The 23,238-nt window shown below is 33.7% G+C and overlaps 1 protein-coding gene across 1 annotated transcript; it reads right to left on the bottom strand.

Annotated features, from left to right (window-relative positions):
- Positions 1-396: 396 nt before the first annotated feature.
- Positions 397-3,040, bottom strand: LOC114754652 (uncharacterized). The gene is made up of 7 exons (XM_028943444.1): positions 2,976-3,040; positions 2,595-2,719; positions 2,206-2,452; positions 2,097-2,138; positions 1,509-1,775; positions 1,309-1,393; positions 397-1,230 (listed from the first exon to the last, which is right to left on the bottom strand). Exons 1-7 carry the CDS (start codon positions 3,038-3,040, stop codon positions 397-399), a joined length of 1,665 nt encoding a protein of 554 aa, XP_028799277.1.
- Positions 3,041-23,238: the final 20,198 nt, after the last annotated feature.

The raw sequence follows: 23,238 nt of genomic DNA, 5'->3' as shown, positions 1-23,238 counted from the left end.
ACAAATAATATAGTCAAAAGTATGTGATGCTAATTAGTTACTTGTATTATATAAAAGTAAAGAAAATTTACCTGCACTACTGTTTTGAGTAGGGGGAGAGTCGGTAGGCAATTCCTCAAATTGTACTTGGAGTGGTCGAGGTGAAATGGTATGTCTAATTGCAGGGGTAGAGCTAATACCTCCACTACTTGTGCTGCCATGTCGTGTGAAGGAAGAGCTTCTCCTACCCCATCCTCTCTTTAGCCCTGACATATCCTGCAATAATGTACAAAATTTAGATTGTTTTTTATGTTAATAAAACTACTCTTTATGAAGATAGTATATATTAAAAAAATTACAAAATCTAACTTGTTAAGAATATATTAATAAAAACTACCATTTATGAGGATTGTAGTTTCATTCTGTTGAGTCCTCTGTGGTACTATCACTTGTATCATCATCTTCTATTTCACCTTCAATGTCACTTTCTTCTTCAGTATCACTATCATTACCATCAAGCACATCTTCTTCATCACTATCGTCATGAACTAGTGAATTAGATTCACTATCATCAATAAATCCAATCTCCATATTACTTCTTTGTGATGGTTCTCCTACTTGAATGAAAGTTTGGGGTTGTACATCATCTCCACACAAGTCAATAAAGATATCATGCTGTATAAGACTTGCATTTAAATCAACCACCAATTGTTGATAAGGCTCTTCATCAACCATTGCAATATTAACATCACTACCAACATTAACATTCTCAATCGGCATATTGAACAAGTCACGTGGATTCGTTTTGACAACAACAATCCAACCCGGGTCAACAATATCATCCACATAAAAAACTTGCTCTGCTTGAGATGCTAAAATAAATGGTTCATTAGTTTGTAATGAACATTGAGTGTTGATACTTGTGAACCCATACTTATCCACCTTATATCCTTCGCCATAGTTAGCGACATCCCACCAGTGACACTTAAACAAGTATAATTTTTTATTCTCTATGTAAGATAACTCATAAATATGCTCTAACACACCATAATATTCTTTATTAGCATCAGTGTCATCACCCTTGGCCATGACTCCATCATTTTGAGTTCTTTTTCCTATTGCCCGATCTTTTGCATGAAAACGAAATCCATTGCCTATAAACATAGAGTAACGATTGACCACTCTCGATGGACCAATTGATAAACTTTTGAGTTCAGGACTTACAAAGCCTTGTGTGGACAATGCTATCACCTATTAAAGAAGAACCATTCCTTCAATATGCATTAATATTATTAATATAAACTTCAAAGCTCAAAGTCTAGAACTTACTCGTGAACGGAACCAATCAGGAAACTCTTTATATTGGTTTTGCTCACTCATTAATCCCCGAGCTTCAAGTTCTCTCCTCTGTTCCCTACATGTTTTTACACAAGTGAGAAAAATATAAATTATAACAAATTCATTCTTGTTAAATTAAGTTGACGTACTCTATGAATGGCCAAGTTTCTTCACAATTTTGGAGCACATACATTCTTGCCTGACAATACTCTTCATAAGAAAGAGAGACTGACTCAAAATGTCCTTTAGCTTCACCACTTTTCTTGAACACCGAAAGCTCATTACTGATATTATTATCACTGATGTCATCATTCCGATGCTGCACATTAAATTTAGTAGGAATGTCTTTCAAGTATCGTGAACAAAAAGTTAGACTTTCATCTGCCAAATATCCTTCTGCAATTGATCCTTCAGGTTGGGCCTTATTGCCAACATATGACTTTAGAGTTCGCAAATACCTACAACAAAAAGTCAAGCCTTATTGAATGGTTTTAAATGATAGATTATAAATATAATTGTAAAGTAACCTTGTTAAAGCGAATTACCTTTCTATGGGGTACATCCAACGATACTGAACTGGCCCACCAACTTTTGCCTCTCCTCCCCAAGTGTATAGGCAAGTGAACCATTACGTCAAAAAAGGCAGGTGGGAATATGGTCTCTAACTTGCACAAAGTTATTTCTATTTGACTTTGAAGTTTGTCAAGTTCTTCACATGTTAAACACTTTGAACAAAGATTTTTAAAAAATCTTCCCAATTGTATTATTGGTTCACATACTTGGGGAGGCAGTAACCCACGTATTGCAATTGGAAATATTTCCTGCAATAGCACATGGTGATCATGACACTTCAAACCAAATATTTTTCGCTCGTGAATGTTGACACACCTTGAGATATTAGATGCAAAAGCATCAGGTACTTTTAAGTTAGCCAAGAATTTGCAAAGGGATTGTTTCTTTTCAGAAGATAATGTGTAAGGAGCAGGAGGCTTATAAACATCATTACCATTCTTAATCGGGTGCAAATTACTCCTAATGCCCAAATCCACCAAATCATACCTACTTTTTAATGTGTCCTTTGTCTTTCCAAGTAAATCCATCACTGTCGATACAAGATTATCAGAAACATTTCTTTCTATATGCATCACATCAAGATTATGTCGTATCAACAAATTTTCCAATAAGGCAATTGGAAAAAATGCTTCTTTTCCTCCAATTATAAGCCTTACTATTTGTAGGGCGTTTTCGTTTTTGGCCTTTTCCAAATGATATATTACCCAATTGTTCTAATTGCATAAGTGCGTCATCTCCAGTTAATGGAATTGGTGGAGCTCTGAGTTCTTCTTTTCCATCAAATGATTTTGCATCTTTGCGCCATGGGTGATTTTGTGGAAGAAAACACCTATGACCCATATAAGATAACTTGCTCCTTAATGAAATGCAATGCGTGTCTTTGTGACAACAAGGGCATGCAAACTTGCCTTTAGTTGACCATCCTGAAAGATTTCCATATGCGGGGAAATCATTTATCGTCCACAACACTGCTGCATACATCATAAAATTTGATTGAGAAAATACATCATATGTTTGCACCCCTACTTCCCACAATTGTTTCAGCTCCTCAATCATTGGTTGTAAGTAAACATCTATTTCATTACCTGGACACTTTGGACCAGGAATAAGAAGTGTCATCATAAAATATGGGCTTTTCATGCAAAGCCATGGTGGCAAATTATATGGTACCAAAACTACAGGCCAAATGCTATGATTGGCACTCATATTCCCAAAAGGTTGAAATCCATCACTTGCCAATCAGTAGAAAAACTAGGATATTGTTGGTCAAAGTGTTGCCAAGCAAGAGAGTCGGCTGGATGTCTCAATACACCATCATTTGTGTGCTTCTCCTTATGCCACCTCATTTCTTTAGCAGTGTCTCTTGCCATATAAAGCCTTTGTAACCTAGGTATTATCGGAAAATGCCTTAAGACTTTCTGGGCAATTTTTTTCCCTCTTTGCCTGTTCAACTTCCATCTAGACATCTTGCACTTAGGACATGATTCTTCATTTGCATGTTCCCCCCAATATAATATGCAATCATTTCCACAAGCATCAATTTTATTGTAATCTAAACCCAAATCACGAATTATCTTCTTAGCTTCATAAAATGAGTTTGGCACTAAAGCCCCTTCTGGAAGAACATCTTTCAATAGGGCCAACAATGCATCCATAGATTTATTGCTCCAATGGTTAAGACACTTTAATTGAAGCAATTTTACAATAAAAGACAATTTTGACATCTTCTCACAACCTGGATAAAGTTCTGTCTCTGCATCCTTTAATAAGTCGTAGAACTTTTGGCATGCACATTAGGCTCTTCATTCTCATTTAATTCATTGTTCATATCATTCATAGAAGGAACATTATATGCATCACATACCATCCTTGTAAGGTTCTCCCCATAAGTATCATGTTCTGCTGCTGTACTTGAAGTCTCACAATCACTTTGACATCTAATAATTTCCCCATGCAAGTCCCATACCACACCTTATAACTATCCCAAAAACCCTTACTCAATAAGTCAACCCTGACATCTCTTCTCGCTTTGAATATGACATTCATACATTTTTTACAAGGACATCGTATTTTGCTTGTCACTCCATTCTGAGTAAAAGCCCATTCGAGAAAACCATCTACTCCTTTAATATATCTTAGGTTGCCTCTATCTTTAATATCTAACCAACTTTTATCCATTTCTATTTCACAAAAGTTGAAGATTAATGTAAGAAAAGGAAAAACAATAAATACTAAAGTGCAAGAAATAAATAGAAATGAATAAGGTTGAGTTGACCAAGAAAAGAAAATTATATATGATATATATATATGTATCTTACTTCTAAAAAGCTGATTCATTTCAACGTAGTATATAAGCCAAACTAACAAAGCATCACAGAGTCAACGCAAACGCAAGGTGAAGATGATAAACTGTTAACTTACAAGTGACAAGAGCTTTACTACTCGCCCTAGCTAGTAATCCTTTTTGCTTACACCACCGTATATGCCTACAATAATAAGGACCAGACATTATAATGGGAAGGAAACCAAAGGTCCCAAGAAACCATTTCAAGAAAGCGATTGCAATGGAAGGGAATACCTGTCCTAAAACAAGAAAATTTGTTAGATAGAATCAGTCTGAAAATCGTATATAAATCAAAAGCCAATCATGAATAATTACAAGATAATGAATAAATTCTAATTTCGATAAGAGTCTACTCAACTAAACTCAACAACAAATATCAAAACATGGAATGATAATCAGTGACACAACATATGGCAGCGAACTATGAACTCAATCCTTGCTTGACATGGAATCTACAGTGTCAGTAGGTCATTGCCACCTAGGCAGTCCCAACTATTTTGTCCTCATATGACAGTAGCTCTGTTTTTCCCGGACGGTAGAACAACTTCACTGAGCTTGCTTTCCTGAATGTCCACTTCTCTTCTATGAATCACACAAATTTGTGTCAACATAACTTTGGATTTTAGGAAATCGTTTCTATTCCTCAAAGCTTTAGGCATGCCGTATATGACTAATATTTAGCTCAATTTGAATAGTTGTTTTAGTTAATCCCTTTCAAGTCATTTTTTTTGGCGGCCCCTTTCAATGGAATTTCTTAGTTTACAGCCACCTTTAATTGTCCACGACAAAAGAGCAACCTTTGGTAGTCAATCAATCTCAAACTGCTGTGCTACCTCTAGTTCGAAACACAAGATATAGTTTGTACTGCAAATTACACAATTTATGTGTGTCGGCTTTCTGATTTTCTGTTCATATCAAGCTCAATAATTTCTCTAGTTTTGTGATGTACTATTTGTTTGAAATGTAAGAAATCTTCCTTTTCCCCCGTCTTTCTCTCTTGTTTGATGCTGCAAAAAGATTAAAATTCTAATAATTCGCTTATAAAGTACCGCAATTCCAGTAGGATATGAAATTCCTCAAAAAAGAGTCCATATTTATTAAGCGGTGAATCCTTCGAACTAGTAAATAACATCAAGTCTTGAACAAGAGAAGTTAAACAAAATAGTTTCAAGCAATTAAGTAGACAAATTTTGACATTCATAACATACGTATTTACTACTGTAATTAACTGAAATGTAGGCACCCCAAGAACACAAATTGCGTTGGTTCTCCCTACCTCAAAAGAGGCTCGACCTTACCTGGATCTGTACTAACGGTGACGGAGCTGGAGAGTAGCGGCGATCCGGCAACTGGCGAGCAAATAGTGAGCTGCAGCAGCAAGCACAAATTGAAGGACTAGGAGGCAAGCTTGGTTGCAACTGCTACGGAATGGGGTCGCCGGCGCTGCGCAAATCACAAAAGGGGATGGGGGAGAAGCAGGTCTGAGGTCCCTCTTCGCCGTCGTCGCTAATCGGTGAGAAATGAGAATGTGAGATGCTGCCGCTAACGCTAGGTTTGGAGGGAGAGGGGATTTGGGGATGAACTCGTGCTCGGCGCTGGTCTGATCTGGTGAGAGCGAGGGAAAAGTAAACTTTCAGAAGATTAGGGCGGGTTAAATTGTTTTGGGTTTCAAAATAAGAAACTTTAGATACAAAAACAATGTGCCAGCCTTGCCAATAACACACATGGCTTTAGTGGCAGGGGAGTGTTAGCTATTATAATTACCAGGTCCCCTGTTCGAACCAGCCAGGTAACATTAAATGTTTTTTTTAACCTTTTTGAGCCAAAATTAATGTGTAAAAATTGGGCATTTTCCATATTCGAACACAGGACCTCTACACTAAAACGAACAAGCGTGGCGAGCCAGGCTAATGAATTTAATTGAAACCATTGAGCAATAGAAAATATATATAATATGCAACTGTATATGTTTTACAAAATTTAATTAATCACATTTTAAATTAAAAAATATAAATAGTAATAATATTTAATTAACTATATACATGATTTATTATCTATATCTCTCACACATTTTTAATTAATTATATTATCTCCTTTAATGATTTTATTTCTCAATCCTCTCATACATATGTTCATCATCAAATATTATTATGTCAATTAAGTATACTCACACTAATTTAATTATAATAATCTCTCACATATATTTAATTATGTTATCCCTTTCAATTATAATATCCTTCTCTCTCTCACACATACAGACTATCTCTCTTCCAATAATACTTACATCTACCTCTCACCTCTCACCCTCTCACACACACACTCTATATTTCATTACTTATCCCATCAAACTTGCATACTTTTTCACGCATGCCTCGATCTCATTTCTCTCCCATGCATAATGTTTTTCTATTCCATCTCTCAAACATTTGGATATGGGATATGTGTGTTAAACACACACTCCAAACTTTCTTCCTCTTCCTTTCTCTCTCAAACACCATATTATCTTTCTTTTAGTCTCTCTCTAACACAAAAATACATAAAAAAACATTAATTATCAAAGTTACTTAATTACGCAAATAAAAGATTATAATATAAAATTTTTACAAAAAAAAGATTAAAAAAATGTGAAAAAACTTTCAGCGGCGACATTTGTCGCCGCTGAAAGTGAGCTTCAGCGGTGACACGAAGAGTCGCCGCTGAAAGAGGATTCAGCGACAACAGTTAGTCGCCGCTAAAACCACATTCAGCGGCGACTTAAATTGTCGCCGCTGAAAGTATACACTTTCAGCAGCGACTTGAATTGTCGCCGCCGTAGTGCACACTTTCGGCGGCGACAAATTTTGTCGCCGCTGAAAGTTGAAGCTACAGCGGCGACAATAATAAGTCGCCGCCATAACTCTCACTTTTGGCGACGACATACTTGTCGCCGCAGAAAGGCCGACTTTTAGCGGCGACAACTATTGTCGTCGCTGAAAGTCATATTTTCAGCGGCGACTCCCTTTGTCGCCGCTGAAAGTGGTCGCTGAAAGTCCAGATTTTTGTAGTGTTGAAAAATAGCAAATAAAGACTTGGTTCCATGTTATAAATATAAAATCTTAATGAAATGTTTGAAATGGCCCTAAGCCACTGAAATTGTTATTCGCTAAAGTGAACTTGTCATTTCCCATAGGCAACTTGTCATTTGACCTACCCTCAGCTAACCACTCTATGGTGCTCCTTTGTATCTAATTATAAGGCAAAAATAAAATATTTTCTTTGTCATATTTATAAGTCATATCATTAAATTTTTAATATGAACATACTATATATTTTTTTTGCATTTATTTCAACGTAGATTTTTTTAAAAAAAATGTACATATAACGGGGGTAAAATTAAGATATTGTTATATTTTAAGATAAAGTTAATGCAATTCAAAGTTTATCTTGCGTGAAACATATTGAATTATTGTCCCTATTGGAATTTAAATTTCAATAATCTAGATTCCAAATACAAGGTAACACCAATAATTAATTTCTCTCTATGCTAGGAACAACAGTAGTTAATTTTATCATACTAATCAATCAATCAATTAATGAATTGATTAAGTCATGAACTATTCTTTCTATTTCTTATTATAGAGCATTTTCTAAAAGTAATTTTTAGTCTAAAATAACTATCACTTTTTAGTATTGGAGAATTAGTTGTAGTGCCCTATAATAAGGATGATAGGGAGTATTAAGTTTTACCATGCACTTAGTCAAGTTAATATCTTAATTAGCAAAATACCCCCTTACAATTTCTCACATAGGCCCCACAAGAATACAAACACACTGAAATTTAAACAACAAACAGAAGAATTTAAAAGGTTATGGTTTAAACAAAAAACAAAAGAATTTAAAAGGTTATGGCTCATCGAACAACGCAACACACATTTAAATTGGGAAATATAACCAACACACCAAACACCCACTTTCAAAAGACAATATTTTAAGGAGCACAATTAGAGGTGGTTTTCAATGTAAAATAAATGCAAGGAAAGTAGTCATTGATGACATCGGAAGATGGAATGGGAAGAGTTGAGGAGTACATACTCCACCCTATTCTTACTATGAACTCTAAATAACTAATTTGCATATAATAAAAATTAATTAAAATAAGTTAAAAATAATAAACATGTAAGAAATATATATTTATTTTTCGAAAAGTCATCAATTACTCTCCAGTCCTCTTGTTATATGACATTTTTAGGAATAATTTTTTATCCTAAATAATTGTCATTTTTTGATATGGGAGAATTAGTTGATTTTTGGTTTAAAATAGTTTGAATTGAAGTTTGAATTTTAATAATCCAAATTTCAAAAACAGGACAATATCAATAGTAGTTAATTTAGCCAGATCAATGAATCAATGAATCAATGAATTATCTAATTAAAAAGCCATAAACTGCTCTCTCCCTCTCTTCTCCTTATTATATGATATCTTCTACAACTAATTTTTAGTTTCAAGTAATTGTTATTTTTTGGTATACATATACAAATTAGTTGATTTTTGATCCAAAATAGTCTGAATTGAAACTTAAATTTCAATAATGAATTTTAAAAACAAGATAAGAACAATATTAAATAAAATTTTTTTGGATTTTTTATCAAGAAAAGTTTTTTCTGTCATCAGAGATATTAAAAAAAGCCAAGCAAGGTGCACGTGCTTATCTTATTTTTTCTTTAGGGTCAGATATTAACAAATGAAGTTTTCGAATGGAGGAAAAATGAAATTTTCTTTAATCAAAACAAAACCAAAAATTTGTAAAGCAATATCATTTAAGTTGGATGATTAAAATTTTACATCCAAACATATGCACCTCCTATGAATCAGACGGAGGAGTGCAATAAATATAGTTGTTATGTTTTAAAAGTTTATATGAAACTCTGATAAAAAAACCTATTCTCTTTTCTTTTAATTCTGCCCAATACTTTATTTCAGAAATTTATAAATAATATTTTCCATTTCAAAACTTTTCTTTATGAAATATGGACATTAAGACATTTTAACATATCAATGTCCCATCTCGCTGTTGTTCTCTCCTCATGAGTCATCCCGTGAAATGCATGGGATCCGCCGTAACAGAGTCTTTTACTTTTAAATCTTTTTGAAAGATATAATTTTTTGGAGCAGCTGAATTATGATTTTTATGACCTTGGACTAATTTGTTTTAAGGAAGAATCAAAGAAAGTGCGAGCAACAGTAGTTGGAAGAGAAATTGCATGGATACACCTATCTAGCAAGTCTTTTCATATCAAATCGTAATTACATTATTGAATACTTTAGTGTAGATAACATTCGTTGTTATATCTGTACAGAAGAAAAAGCATTTTTTTTTTATTATAAGGGGCGGGATCGAACCCCCACACACACCCATACCACTAGGCCAAACGGTCGATGGTAGAAGAAAAAGCTTTTGTTGTCATATTTGTTGGTTTCTTTTCCGAATCTAACATTAATATCTTCAATCCCACAGTACTTTTATCATAATTATGACCGATGTGCCTGTCAAACTCCTCATCAAATACCCAAAATGTGTGCAAAACATAGATATATATTCTAGTTATGTGTTAGAAGAACAGAAAAGAGGTTGAGCCTGAAAACAGGAAGAATCGCAAGGAGAGTAGTAAACGCTCGGAGTAATAGTGAAGGGAAGTAAAGATGAACACAAAGATAAAGCAACGGATAAGCATCATGTTTAATGATCATTAAAATTAAAATTGAACCGCACACATTGAAAAAATTAACTTCCTAAAGAAAAGAACCAATATAACCCAAGCCATCACACACTATTCAATTTGCATCACGTTCAAGGTAATTTAAAGTTAAACCAAATACAATTTAAACTAAATTTTAATCTAAATTTAAACTTAAATACTAAGATATTATCGAGAAATAATTAGAAGCAACCAATAGAATCACAGATAACACAGTTATTCTGCTTATGCCTAATTATAGACATCAATGGTTGCCCTCAAATGCACGTCCCCTAAACTCCAAGAAATCTAATCAGAAGCAATTGTCTATTAATGACATTGAAACAATAAAAACCCAAGAGTAGGGCTGTGCGAGAAGTTTGTAAATCCGGTCATCAGACTACTCCAATCCGACAAAATTCAGTTTGATCCAAAACCCATAAAGAATAAACTGATCAAAATAAATTTCAATTGCGACTCGAGTAGTCACTCGAGACTGAGCTATTTTTCCACAGGACCTCCCCTACAATATTGTCACTGCAGTAGAGTTTAACCACCAAGTTCGGGATAGATTGGTGTGGTTCCTCTATGCCTAGGGCACCAGAATATCGAAGCATGAATGAAGAAAGGCATGAGATGAGATAAAAGCATTTGGCTATATTTCTGTCACAGAAACAGATATAAGTGCTGTAAATAAGAACCCATACTGTCAATACTACAAATTCATGTCATAAGAAGCCAATCCTTAACAGTCAAAAGTAAACAACCAACCTATGACCTCAAATCCAAACCATATCCAAACACTGAAAAGCAAAAGTAAAAATAGAACCACAAGCATTCCAATTGAAGCATCTCAATCTCCAGCCACAAAACAGAACCTCATAAACGTCATCCCAGGACTCACATAACCAAACTCAACATTGGTCGAGTTTCCATAACTCCAAATAATAGTGCAACCTAGCAAGAATCCACAACAGATTAGAGAATAAGCGAAATATAGCAAATTCAAGCTGGAAATTTAATATCCTTCGAAAAAAAATTGGAGATTTTTATCACCTCCATATCTCTCAATGTGGATATTTAGGAACCTTGCCCCTCTTTAGTAACAACCGCCGATCAGTTTCATTTGCAACTTTACTGGTCATAATGCAAGTCAAATAATTACCCCTAAAACATTTAAGCTATCAGCATCGACTAAGTAGATCCAAGCAATAACAATTTTATACAAACATAGACAACAAAACCAAGCAAGCAAAGGAAAAGAGAAGACAATGAACCCAAAGAAAACTCTTGAAAACAAAGAAATCCCTTCTGCCAACAAAGAAATCTCCATAGAGCAATCCATTCTCCTAGAAAACTCCCTGAAACAAAAGAAAAGTAGTCATGCTAATTGTTAAAAAATTGTATGAAACTTATAAGAATATAGTAAATTCATGCTAGAACCCATGAAGCAATAAAAATTTTATACAAAGATAGACAACAAAACCAAGCAAGCAAAGGAAAAGAGAAGACAATGAACCCAAAGAAAACTCTTGAAAACAAAGAAATCCCTTCGGCCAACAAAGAAATCTCCATAGAGCAATCCATTCTCCTAGAAAACTCCCCAAAACAAAAGAAAAGTAGTCATGCTAATCGTTAAAAAATTGTATGAAACTTATAAGAATATAGTAAATTCATGATAGAACCCATGAACATTTAAAAATAAATTTTTCATTTAGCACTGACATCTACCCAAGGCGCTTGAGTTGAAAATTAAATTTCAAAGAAAGATGGAAAGACTTGAGATTATCAGATGAGGTATTAGTCATTAAATAAATAAATTGAAGGGCTCATGGATTTATCATTGAAGATGCTCACCGTAATGCAAGTCTCAAGCAACACAGAGCTGAGCCACCTCACACTGGAAGACGAACGTAATGGTAATAACAATAAAATTCAACACCAGAATGAACAAAACTATCAATATGAGCCATCACCTTATAGTTCTTGTCCTACCCATCTGTTCCCCTTCCTACAACATGACCAAATAAACTAAACCGCCACCAAAGATGCAATGCATAACGAAATGGATAAACCAAGAAAGTATTACACAGTTTCTTTGTGAAATTTAGATAGAACAATAAAAAAATTGATAATCTCAACTCCTACACTGTATGCATCTGAAAATGGATTTAAGAAAGTATTTCCATAGCCTAAAATTAGTAGATTATAACCATGAAACATGAGTAGAATATAGCCTATCGCCTTAAAAGCTGTGAGAAACACACAGTAAAAATATTGAAAATTTTAATGAAAGGAATGAATTTGTCATTCTATATATTTCTTTAGTCACATTAAGATCTCCAAGAACCTGCAGAGAGAAATTAAAAACATTTAACCTGGTAAATGTTTGAATCTTACACGAATACTTAGTCCTATTGAAATAATGCAGAGAAAATATATGAAGGAAGGACATTTTGCCTAAATTCATGGTGGTTTCTGTAATCTTCAGAGGAATAGCTATCATTAATAAGCAAAAATGCAGGAGAATCAGTACCTGCAGATAGGCCCCATTCTTTGTTTCATATGAATCCTATCATCCTCTTTCCATTCAATGTAAAATGATCCTGATGTTGGAAGGTAATTTTGGTGTTCCAGGGCGCCCATCACCATTGCATGTGGCCTTAAGGGATGCAAAATTCAAATTCAAATTTTGACAATCCCCATTGCTGTAACAGCAAAAAGATGCAATTATTGGACTAAACTATTCTCACACAACACTGTAGCGTAACTTCAAATTTCACAACATTATCATTTTGCTTGAAGTCCTGCTGAATTTACTAATGCTTATCATTCATATATTCATGCACAAAATAAGGCATGAAGTTACGTATGAAAAATGAAAAGTGAAAACGGTACAAATTTAAAAAAGGTCAAAATTATGGCAAATGAAAGTGATTGCTACTATCCCACAGAGAATATGGGATGAGAATATTTAATCCAACCTCTGTTTTTGTTTAAGAAATGATCCAAATAACAGAATAAACTTCATCTCCTGGGACAGCTCAAGCAGAAATGGATACACAAACCAAAGTTACAAATCTAAGCCAGATTTACAAAGGTTCGACAAGACAAAAAATAGCACTAGCACTTAGTTTGAAAAATGCTGAAGACATCTCTTCAGTGGAAAGAGAAACATGAACTTCATTGCTGTGGAACTGAAGCATCTTACGTCTCCTAAGAACATAGGTCTCGCTACATTCCCCTGGATCCTTCATATTATTAGAAATATAACTTCATTGAAATCAGAAAAGTAAAGACAATAAAAAGAACGAAGAACAATATATATATTTTTTTACTCGACAACAAGAATAATCTTTTAGTGTGTAAAATCAATTACCCGACCACTAGTGGTGTATCCTACGAGGGTTTTGTGTCTCTCCGGTCAGCTTCCATATAATCTTTTTGTTGGTACGGCCTCTACGAAATTGACTGTCGATTCTGTAATTTAATCATCCATCAGAATCTGCTGCTGCAAATTACCAAGAAACCCTTTTGTCATACAAAAAATGAAATCAAACCCAGGAACCAATTATCAATCAAACATCAGTCGAATAAGAAAGAGATCAAATCAGACTTACACGAAACCACAACTCAAGTAGAAATGGATATACAAACCAAAATCACAAATCCAAGCCAGATTACGAAAGTTGGATAGAAACTGGAAGTTGCACCTGATCCCTATTGAAGAAAATGAGTGAGGAATAGAGAAATTGTGAAAGGCATCTATAGATTAGTCTTGCACCATAATAGGTTTAGAAAGAGAATAATTCAATTCAAATCCAATAGAAAGATGTGAAGTGGAATGAGGAAGTAGTAAAGGAGTTATATTTAAATTCGATTTCAAGATTTGAACTTAATGAAGTTGCCGATGGGATGAAAATGGATTGGCCAGAGGAGCGGTCAAGATTTTAAACCAGAATGAAATTTAAATACAAAATTACCTGGCCCTAATATTGGAAGACGAGGATTGATTGGGATTCACAGGAACCTTAATTAAAAGGAGATGGAAAAGTGAGGAAGTTGAAAAGAGAAAATTTTTTAAAATTAAAATTCTCCATTTGGATGAAGAATCGCACAGAAGACGAAGGGGTGGGTTCAATGCGTATGGGGTTGCTGGCCTTCCATTTCTCTGCAAAAGATTAATGTTCAAGGTTGTGATATTCACAGCACAACTTAATCATGCCTATAAGAAAAATAAATTGTAGATTTTTTTACCGAACCAAACTCAGAAGAAAGAAGGCCAAACCGAAGAGATTTATATCCATGGAATTTCCCATTCGTTCGCTTGTGATGGATTCATATTCCCTCCCGGGTTTGTTGTATATTGCCTCTCCAAGTCCCCATGACCGACACAAGAATTAAATACGAACATCAGAACGCCTGACCCCTGAACTTCCCCAAAAATGCTGATAAAAGCAAAAATAAATATTCACAAGCCACAAAATACAATCCACGTGGTGCAACACCTGCACATCTACGTGGACCAATCACAAAGCGCTCACCACGTTTATAGAATATATAGATATAGATAGATAGATACTTGAGAAATTATCACATGTTTTAAAAATAATTCTGTTCCTAGAAAGTGAAGATGTTGGCTTTGATGGAATTTAAAGCCTATTTATATACTATCTGGGAAAAGTCAAAATAAACTGTTTATGGGTTGACTTTTGACTTGAAAAAATTTATAGAAATTTCCTATGATGAACAAGCAGTGATAGTACCCAGAGATAGATTCTCGAAGTTATGAACCGGTTGAAAGAATTCGGTAAAGTTTACTCCAAAGTAAATATTATTAAATGTTTTAATAGAAAGCAAAGGCAAGAATGTTTCTCTCTCCATGGCACATATATAATACCATGTGGACTTATTTATGATAAGAAAAAGATTCCAGAATATGTCCCACTGGTATTAAGTAAGTCAAGACTCGAAAAAAGTACCCGATATGGTGTAAATTGGCAAGACAGGTGGAGAAATATTTAAGGGAGTAATTAGACGCGAATTTCCTTTATTTTCCTCTTTATTTTAATGTCAAAATGATGAAAGGGACATGGAAGAGAATTAAAGAAAATAAAATAAAAATCCTGCTTCTAGGAGGTAATTAATTAAGTGGATTAAGGAGGTTAACCTAGGATTAATCCAATTAATCTTGGATGACATAACCTCATGACATCATCCCATTATATGGCAAGATCACAAGCATCTTATCCTAGGATTTGTCCATGTGTTATGAAGAAAAAAAGAAAGGGTTGAGATTTAGCCACATTCCCCTTGTAATTCATGAAACTTCAAGGGTTAAGAGTTAATTGAAACACTATAAATACCCCTCCTTCCCCTTCATATTTCGGCCAAGAGGAATACTTGAGGAGGGAATGTTTGCTCTTGGATTCTACGAGAGAGAAAGAGAGAAAAAGGTGATCATCCAAGCTTGTGTGCTTAGTCAAGGTATGTTTAAGCTTTCATCAAAAGCTTAATTATGTTAATTAATGATTGGTTAGAATTAAGTGCATTGATTAATGAATGATTAGAATTTAATCTTGATGAGGTTAAGTGACTTAAACCTAGAGGATTATGTTGCCCTAATCACTATATGGTTTGATAAGCATGATTAGAGATTGGATTAAGGATTAGAGGTTAAAAATTGATTGGAAATACATAATTATGCATGAATTAAGGAAGAATTCCAAGACCCTAAGCCCATGTACACCACTCGCCCAAGGAAGAAGAATAGTCTAGGGTTTGATTCAAGTCGATTTGATGCTTTCAATGAGTTTAGAAGGTGAAAGTGTGTAGGATTAAGGTAAGAACATGTTTTTAGAAGCATTAAAAATTAAAAATGGAATTTGGACCTAAAACCCTATCCTATTCAGCCAATAGGGGATCATAGTGAAGGAGATGGATTTTGATGAAACTAAGTTGATCCATGAATTCTACATGCAAAATTATATAGGAAAAATCTAAAAGAGTTAGTAAAACAAAGGAGAAACAGTGACCTTATAGGATTAAGAAAAAGGGTTAAGGAAACGAGGAAGTGCTTAATGTTGAATTATCTAGTAATAATATGGGATGCCTTGATGCATGATTAATAGGCATTGAGCAAGAGCAAGAGAAGTGTCAAGAGGAAGAGCCAAGAGGTAAGAGGACAAACTCAAAGAGAGGTAGCCAGAACTTCCAATTTTGATGTCAACTTTGCATTGTTTGTTTGTTATTTGTGTTAATGCCATGATGTGATAGAGCTTACTATTTTGGAATGTATTGAACTCCATGCATTTTCTGTATTGGCTATGCCATTGTTGAGTTACTTATGACATGTTGCTTTGTTTGTTTACCATGGCATGAACATTGCAAGAAAGCATATTGATAACTAGAAACATAGCATGACTTACTTTGCATTGTTGATATTATTATCGTGGTTCTATGCTACTGAAATTTTTCCCGAAATCTCACCTTATTATGTCCAAATTCTTCCCACCTAGGAGTTGGATTTACAAGAGGAAAAGGAAAGGAGGTAGCCTTGGATTGAAGAAGCATGTATTATGTCATGTTTTTATATGGCTTTGAACCTTTCAAGTATAGTGTATGTAATCATGTAATGAATATGGATGTATGACACAACAACCCTATTATGCTATAAATTATTGCCAGAATAAGTTGAGATGATGATATGCATGAAAATTACTTGTATGGGTTGGCATGACATGAATTTCCAAGTAATAACTCACAAAGAGAATAAAAATGACCAAATAAGTGCCAAAATTGGCAACCACATAAATCAAAGCAAATAGTGGAGTTTGGCCATGAAATTTGACATACTGATAGATCTTATTTTAAGCTTTAAAATGAGTCATAGAACATTAGAATTTGAATCATGTACAAAAAGTTACACCTATCCAAATTTAGACTTAAATTCTGAAAAATTAAAAAAGTACAAGTGAACAGTGCAACTTGGTGTTTAAATTTGGGTACTATTGAGGAGGTAATGAGATTAGTGAGCATTTCTTCCTTGTAGACCATTAGAAGAGCTTCAAATAGAACTTAGAACAACTTCATTTTAATTTTTCTAGATTTAATTATGATTTTTTAAATTTAACCAAAATTTTAAAGGTTACTGTGAGTAGTAACCCGAGGACAATTTTTGAAAACTAAATTTTCAAGCATTGTGGCCAACATATATGTGGTTCCAAATGCTTATGAAGATAAGGTGTTACAACAACCCTCTCAAGATTTCACAATCTTGAGTGACTTAGAGATTGAATAATGAATGTTGAATGCAAGTAATAAATTTTTCAGCTTGGTAGCTCAAATTATTGTTCACTTTACTGAATGCTTGTTCTATTTATAATTGATCTCCAATATGTTCGTTAGACTCATGAGCTTGTTTCCATTGAAGTGGAGTAGTACAGAGTGTGGTTGCCACGCAATGGTTGAGTGCATTTAATGCTTGTGACAAAATATTAATCCTTCATCTCATATCTGTTGAGCCTAAATCCCATAATTAACTTTCCTAACAAGATGTAAGTGGTCTAAAATAAGTGTATTAGTGTTAGGAAGCTTTAAACTAAGAAACTCAAGGCATTAATCAGTTTAATCAAATCAAAGAAGAAATCTGACACACAAAGTAACTAATTTGACTCAAACAAGTATTGGAGTGAATATTTGAAAAGAGTATCATTTAACTCAGATAAGGGTTAGAATAAGAAAAGAAAAAGTTTTGACTCGAGTAAAGCATGAAATACTGGCTCAGGATTTTCAAAGGAACAAAAACCTTTTACTTAATGTAGCTTTGCAATTAGTTTGATAAAATGAATGACTCAAGTAAGTATTCGAGTACTCAAAGGAAAATCTTTCGAAAAACTTATCATTTGTTTGAAAGCTATTTTCTAGTTCAAGAACAAAAATATTTGACTCGGATAAGACATCAAATAAAAGTATTTCTATCAGTGAAAACTTGAGCCATTTATTTGAATACTGATTAGAATAAAGAATTGTATAAGTGATTACTCGAAATAATATTTGAATAAAGTCATAAAATTGTTTTGAAAGCTTGCTTATATACATCACAAAGTTTTAGACTTGACTAGAAGCAAAACTCGAGTAATTTGGCTTAATAACTTGAATAGAAGTAGAATTTGAGCTTTGAATGTTTTGAACACTTATTTGACCAGAATAAAAACTTTGTGATGTATACAAGCAAGCTTTCAAAACAATGCTTTAATATTATTCGAGAAGGTTATTTGAATAACTTTTCAAATAAAGAAAATATTCAAATGCTTTAATATTATTCGAGTGAGGCGTCAAGTGACATATTCTGAAAAGGCTTTTTTAAAATCAGAAAGAGTTTAAGTATTGAGAGCTTTATTCGAACAAGTCATGGAATAACTTTTGGATCAAAGTAAAAAGAGTTAAGTTTCAAAAACAAGGTTGAATATTCTTTGCTGGAATGCTAACTTGAATAATAAAGAATTTGTTTAGAAAATCAAATGACTTCGAGAAGTACTCGAATAACGCAAACCTTTGATGAGAAATCCCTTGTTCATTCAAATATGTCATGGAGTAACAAACTTTGAAATCTTTTAAACAGAACAAGTTCGATTCTGAAAACATTTGTGTCATTCCAAAGTCTTTTGTCATTGTAATATCTTGAATTTTGAAGCCAGGAATTATTAGGATGCTAGTAAGGTGTAAAGATTTACTTAAAGTCTTGGACTCTGCTTGGATTGAGAGAAAATGAGAGAGGAAAGAAAAGTGGAGTTAAAAATGGGAGAGGAATGGAGTTTTCCCCTACTTGGATGGGAAAGAAAATATGAAAGAAAGAAAAAAGGGAAAATTTTGTTTAAGGACCGCAGTACAGAATTAATTTCAAAGAGCCTCCAAAACTTTCTGAAACTTCACTGCAGGACCAAGGGGGCAAACTGATATTAATTCCACAAAGAAAATGACCCTATTGCCCCTCATGTGAACAAGTATAGGAGAACCCATTTGCAAGTGAGGTTAGATAATTTACAACATGCATAGATATATTTACAATTAAAATTAGTCTATTTACATATCACTTTCTTCACCTGAAGAATGTGTCTAAATGAACAAGTGTGGGACAGCCCATTTGCAAGTGGGACTAGACAATTTACAACATACATATATTTATTTACAACTGGAATTAGTCTATTTATATGTCACTTTCTTCACCTGAAAAAGGTCCCCATGAGTGAACAAGTGTGGGAGTGCCTATTTGCAAGTGGGATTAGTCAATTTGCAACATACATACATTTATTTACAATTAGAATTAGTCCATTTACATATCACCTCTTTTACCTGAAAAAGGTGTTTGTGAGTAAATAAGTGTGAGAGAGCCCAATACAAGTGGGATTAGTCAATTTGCAACATACATACCTTTATTTACAACTGAAATTAGTCCATTTACATGTCACCCTACAATAAGTATTATGAGGGGCAATATCATCATTTTCTTTGTGGAATTAATATCAGTTTGCCCCCTTGGTCCTGCAGTGAAGTTTCAGAAAGTTTTGGGGCTCTTTGAAATTAATTCTGTACTGCGGTCCTTAAACGAAAATTTCCCAAAAAAAAATGGAAGAAAAAATAGAGTAGGTCCCATGTCCCATTTTCCTCTCAAAATTTCTCTCCACAAATGGGGAGATTTTCACCGAAACAAATTCATTCCCCTCACTGCCCTCTCCTGCCAAGCTCCCATCAGTCCTCAACCTTTCCCATTATCCACGTTGCTTCGATTCGAAGTTTCCACGTTCCCAGACTTTCGTTGCTCCATTTCAAACTCACTGTTAATCCTCCAAGGAAAGCTGATCGCATAAACCAGTAAAAAATTCAACTTCACAATTTAACCCTCTAATCTTGGATCCATCTCTTTTTTCACGTCACTTGATTGGCTGCGAGATGATTATTGACTTCAAATTAGTATACTAAAATGTGTTGTAATGCTTTGCTAACATTTGACACTGCTAATTCAAAACATTTGTGTTTTTAGTAGACAATAATATATCTTATGTCTTTTGTTTTCTTCTTGTGGGCGCAATGTTAATGGAGATACTGAAACTACAAATATCATTAAGTTTTTTTATTTTTAATCATTTTATTAAAATATTAGATAATGTATAAGTTATTTATTTCCTTTTATTTTAATTAAGTTCAAAAATTATTCCCTTTTTATTTTTACACAGAAAAATAATTTTTTTGGCTAAATTATTTAGTTTCCTTGCCAATTGATTATAATAAGGGTATTTTAGTCATTCTGATATTTATACATTTTTTTTCCTTCTTGTTTTCTCTCACTCATCCAAGCAAAATGAGTGATAATATTTTCTTTTTAGTTTTCTCTTTTCTCTATTTTCTTTCCTCTCATTTTTTTTCTTCCAACTTTTCTTCTCATCCAAGCAGGGGGTGAGGAAATAATAACGCCATATAAAAGCCTATTTTCAAGTAAGAAATGGAGAAAAATCAAGAAAGAAATAATCATTGAAAATATATAAGGGCTTAGAATAATTATGAAAAAGTTACAGATAATTATTTTGAAAAATAAAAGAGTTTATGGAAGAGTTTATTTCCCAAAAAGGAATATGGATAATTTAATATATAATTTCCTAAACTAGAGGCTTATTTTCTTGAAAAATTCAAGAAAAATAAGTAGATGTTAATTTTTAGCTCAGAATGTTTTAAAAAAATTATTTTATAGGCTAGAGAAGCTAACAAATAAAGAAAACCCATATAAAACATTATGAATTTATTTTTGGATTTATTTTACAATTTTAGCAAATCGGAGCAAGGGCAAAATGGTCCGGAGAAAATCCCCGGCGCCCGCCACCCGTGCTGCCTCGCCTATTAAACTCCTTTCCCCTTCTCATTTTGAATTTGCCGAGTTGTAAACTTGAGGGAGAGTTGAGAGAACCTGAGTATCTGAGAGGAGGAAGAGTTGGCGGAGGAGTGATCGGAGAGGCTCTTGTTGCATGCAACTTTGGTTTCCAAATGAGGTAAGCCTTCTAACCCATCTTCTACCTTCTATTTAACTGGTTGCGTGAGGTTTTGGAGGTTGTGGGTTGCTGAAATCTGATAGGAAGTGAAGAAATTGATGATCAAGTTATGAAAAGAGTAGTTATGGGTGGACTAAGGCTTGTTTGGGGAAGATATGGTGTTGCATGTTTTTTCCGCTGCTTATTTTGTTGCTGGTTATTGGTCACCGAAACAGAGGTTTCTGTTCTCTACGGCAGCTTCGAGTTCTAATAGAAAAAAAGTGAAAAGGGGCACGACTCATGAATCTAATATTATGCATGTGGTTGGAATGATGATTCTTAAAGGTGGAAAGTAATCTTAGAAAAAGAAAGCTTGCATTTTATAGGGGTGTGTGATATTATGTCTTAATGAATAGAGCCTTTGAAGCTGAAATATAAATATCCATATTATGACTTATTGCTACCCGAATGAATTTGATGATTGGAAGCTAAAAGTTGACTGGGACCCATTGATTTATGACTCTGAACCCTGAAATATGATTGTAGTTGTTTTCATCAATTTGTTTTAAGGCTTATGAGCTCAAAGTTGAAGCTAGGAATTTAATTGAAGCTTTCTGTTTGATATTTATCTATGTTTGCATGTGTAAAAGCTGATTATAAATTGCTGTTTTGGGGATTTTGAATATTAAATCAACGACTCAAGGTATTAAAGTATGGTTAAAGATGCCCAAATGATGATTAAATCATTGTTCTTGAAGCTGGGTTTGCTGAGCTATTGTTTATATGATATATTGCTAAAGTTGAAGCAGAATAATGCATGAGAACTTGCTGGTTAATGCTGTCAAATTCTAAATCATGCTCAAGAGAATCTGAAATCATGATTTTAATGTGGTTCTTGAAACTAAAAAGGTGATCTGGACCTTGTTGGTTAATGTTTTAAAGTACCGAATCATTATGAAAAATCTATAAATCACGTCCAGTGATTGTAAAATGGAGTTTAGGAATGTTGGGATTTGAGAATACGGGCTCTTTTCTTCTCCCCTGTACGGACTGGTTGGTTTGGTTAAAGGGAGATAAATTTTGCTCTGGTTAATGATTATTAAAAAACCAAAAAGGACAATGAGATGTGTAACTTACAGCCCGTTTGGTATGAGGGGAAGGAAAGGAAAATTTCAATTAAAACGATTGAAGAAGTGAAGTTAAAAGCTTTTAATTAGTTTTTATTACTCTTTTATCATACATCTTCTTTTTATTAAAATTTTAAAACCTCACTTCTCCAATTTTTTTAAATCAAACCCATCAAAATTATTCCTCCCCTCATGTCCCTTTCCCTCATACCAAACATAGGGTTAAAATCTGGAAAAAAAATTCAGAATATGGCATTAAATGGTTTCTCATATGGTAAAGGAGTCAAATGCTTCAAGGAGAAAATGATGATGTTATACATAGGTGTTATATTAAGGAAATATTATATTATGTACACGATCATTTTTCCTGTTATAACATGGATTTTTCTAGATGATTATTGTAGAAAGTTGAAGTGTTTGGTGCACATTTTAGGTTGTTAAATGAGAATTAAGACTCCACATCCTCTAATAAAGATGGTACTTTTAAAGCTGAAAATCTCCAGATTACAGGATGAAGGCAATATTAAAACACTTAAATGTTAGAAAACTATTTAGAATGATTAAATTATACTTGAAGACTCTAAAATGATGGGTTCAGTTCTGCATTTTGTTGTATAGTGGAGGCTGGTTGACTTCTCTTTATGGGTATTGCATAGAAATGTTAAAAAGTAGTGGATATAGCATGCGCGCGAGTCTGTAACGCTTTGGGCCCGATGAAAATTTGTAGTTGAAACTAAAGATGCAATGAACCTACTGTTTAATGCTTTTTTAGTATTAAGTATGTTCAACCTGTGTTTTAAAGTGTCAAAATGATGGTTAATGCGGTGCCAATGACGTGGAAACTTTGGAATTTGAAGTTGATTTCCTACTTATATCAAGTAAAGTTTTAAAGAGCTATATAATGAATTTGAATGGGGTATACATGTGTTGCTGATACTTAAAAGAAGTATTAGAATGTTAAGCATGCCAAAACTTTATCATGATGACCAAAATTATATGCTAGTTGCTGAAGGATTTTCTGGATTGAATGGCATTTCTTCGAACTCTATAATGATTTTATGCTTCGTTAATGTTTTGGCTAATGATTTGAGAAGCTGAATAGTTAGTTGAATGTTACTCCCTTAAGTAAATCATAATGAAT

This window comes from Neltuma alba, unplaced genomic scaffold, assembly GCF_004799145.2.
Source record: "Neltuma alba isolate B1F8T4 unplaced genomic scaffold, ASM479914v2 tig00010174_pilon, whole genome shotgun sequence".
NCBI lineage: Eukaryota > Viridiplantae > Streptophyta > Magnoliopsida > Fabales > Fabaceae > Neltuma > Neltuma alba.
The sequence above is the reverse complement of the archived record's forward strand: the minus strand, read 5'-3'. Positions and strand labels throughout refer to the sequence as shown.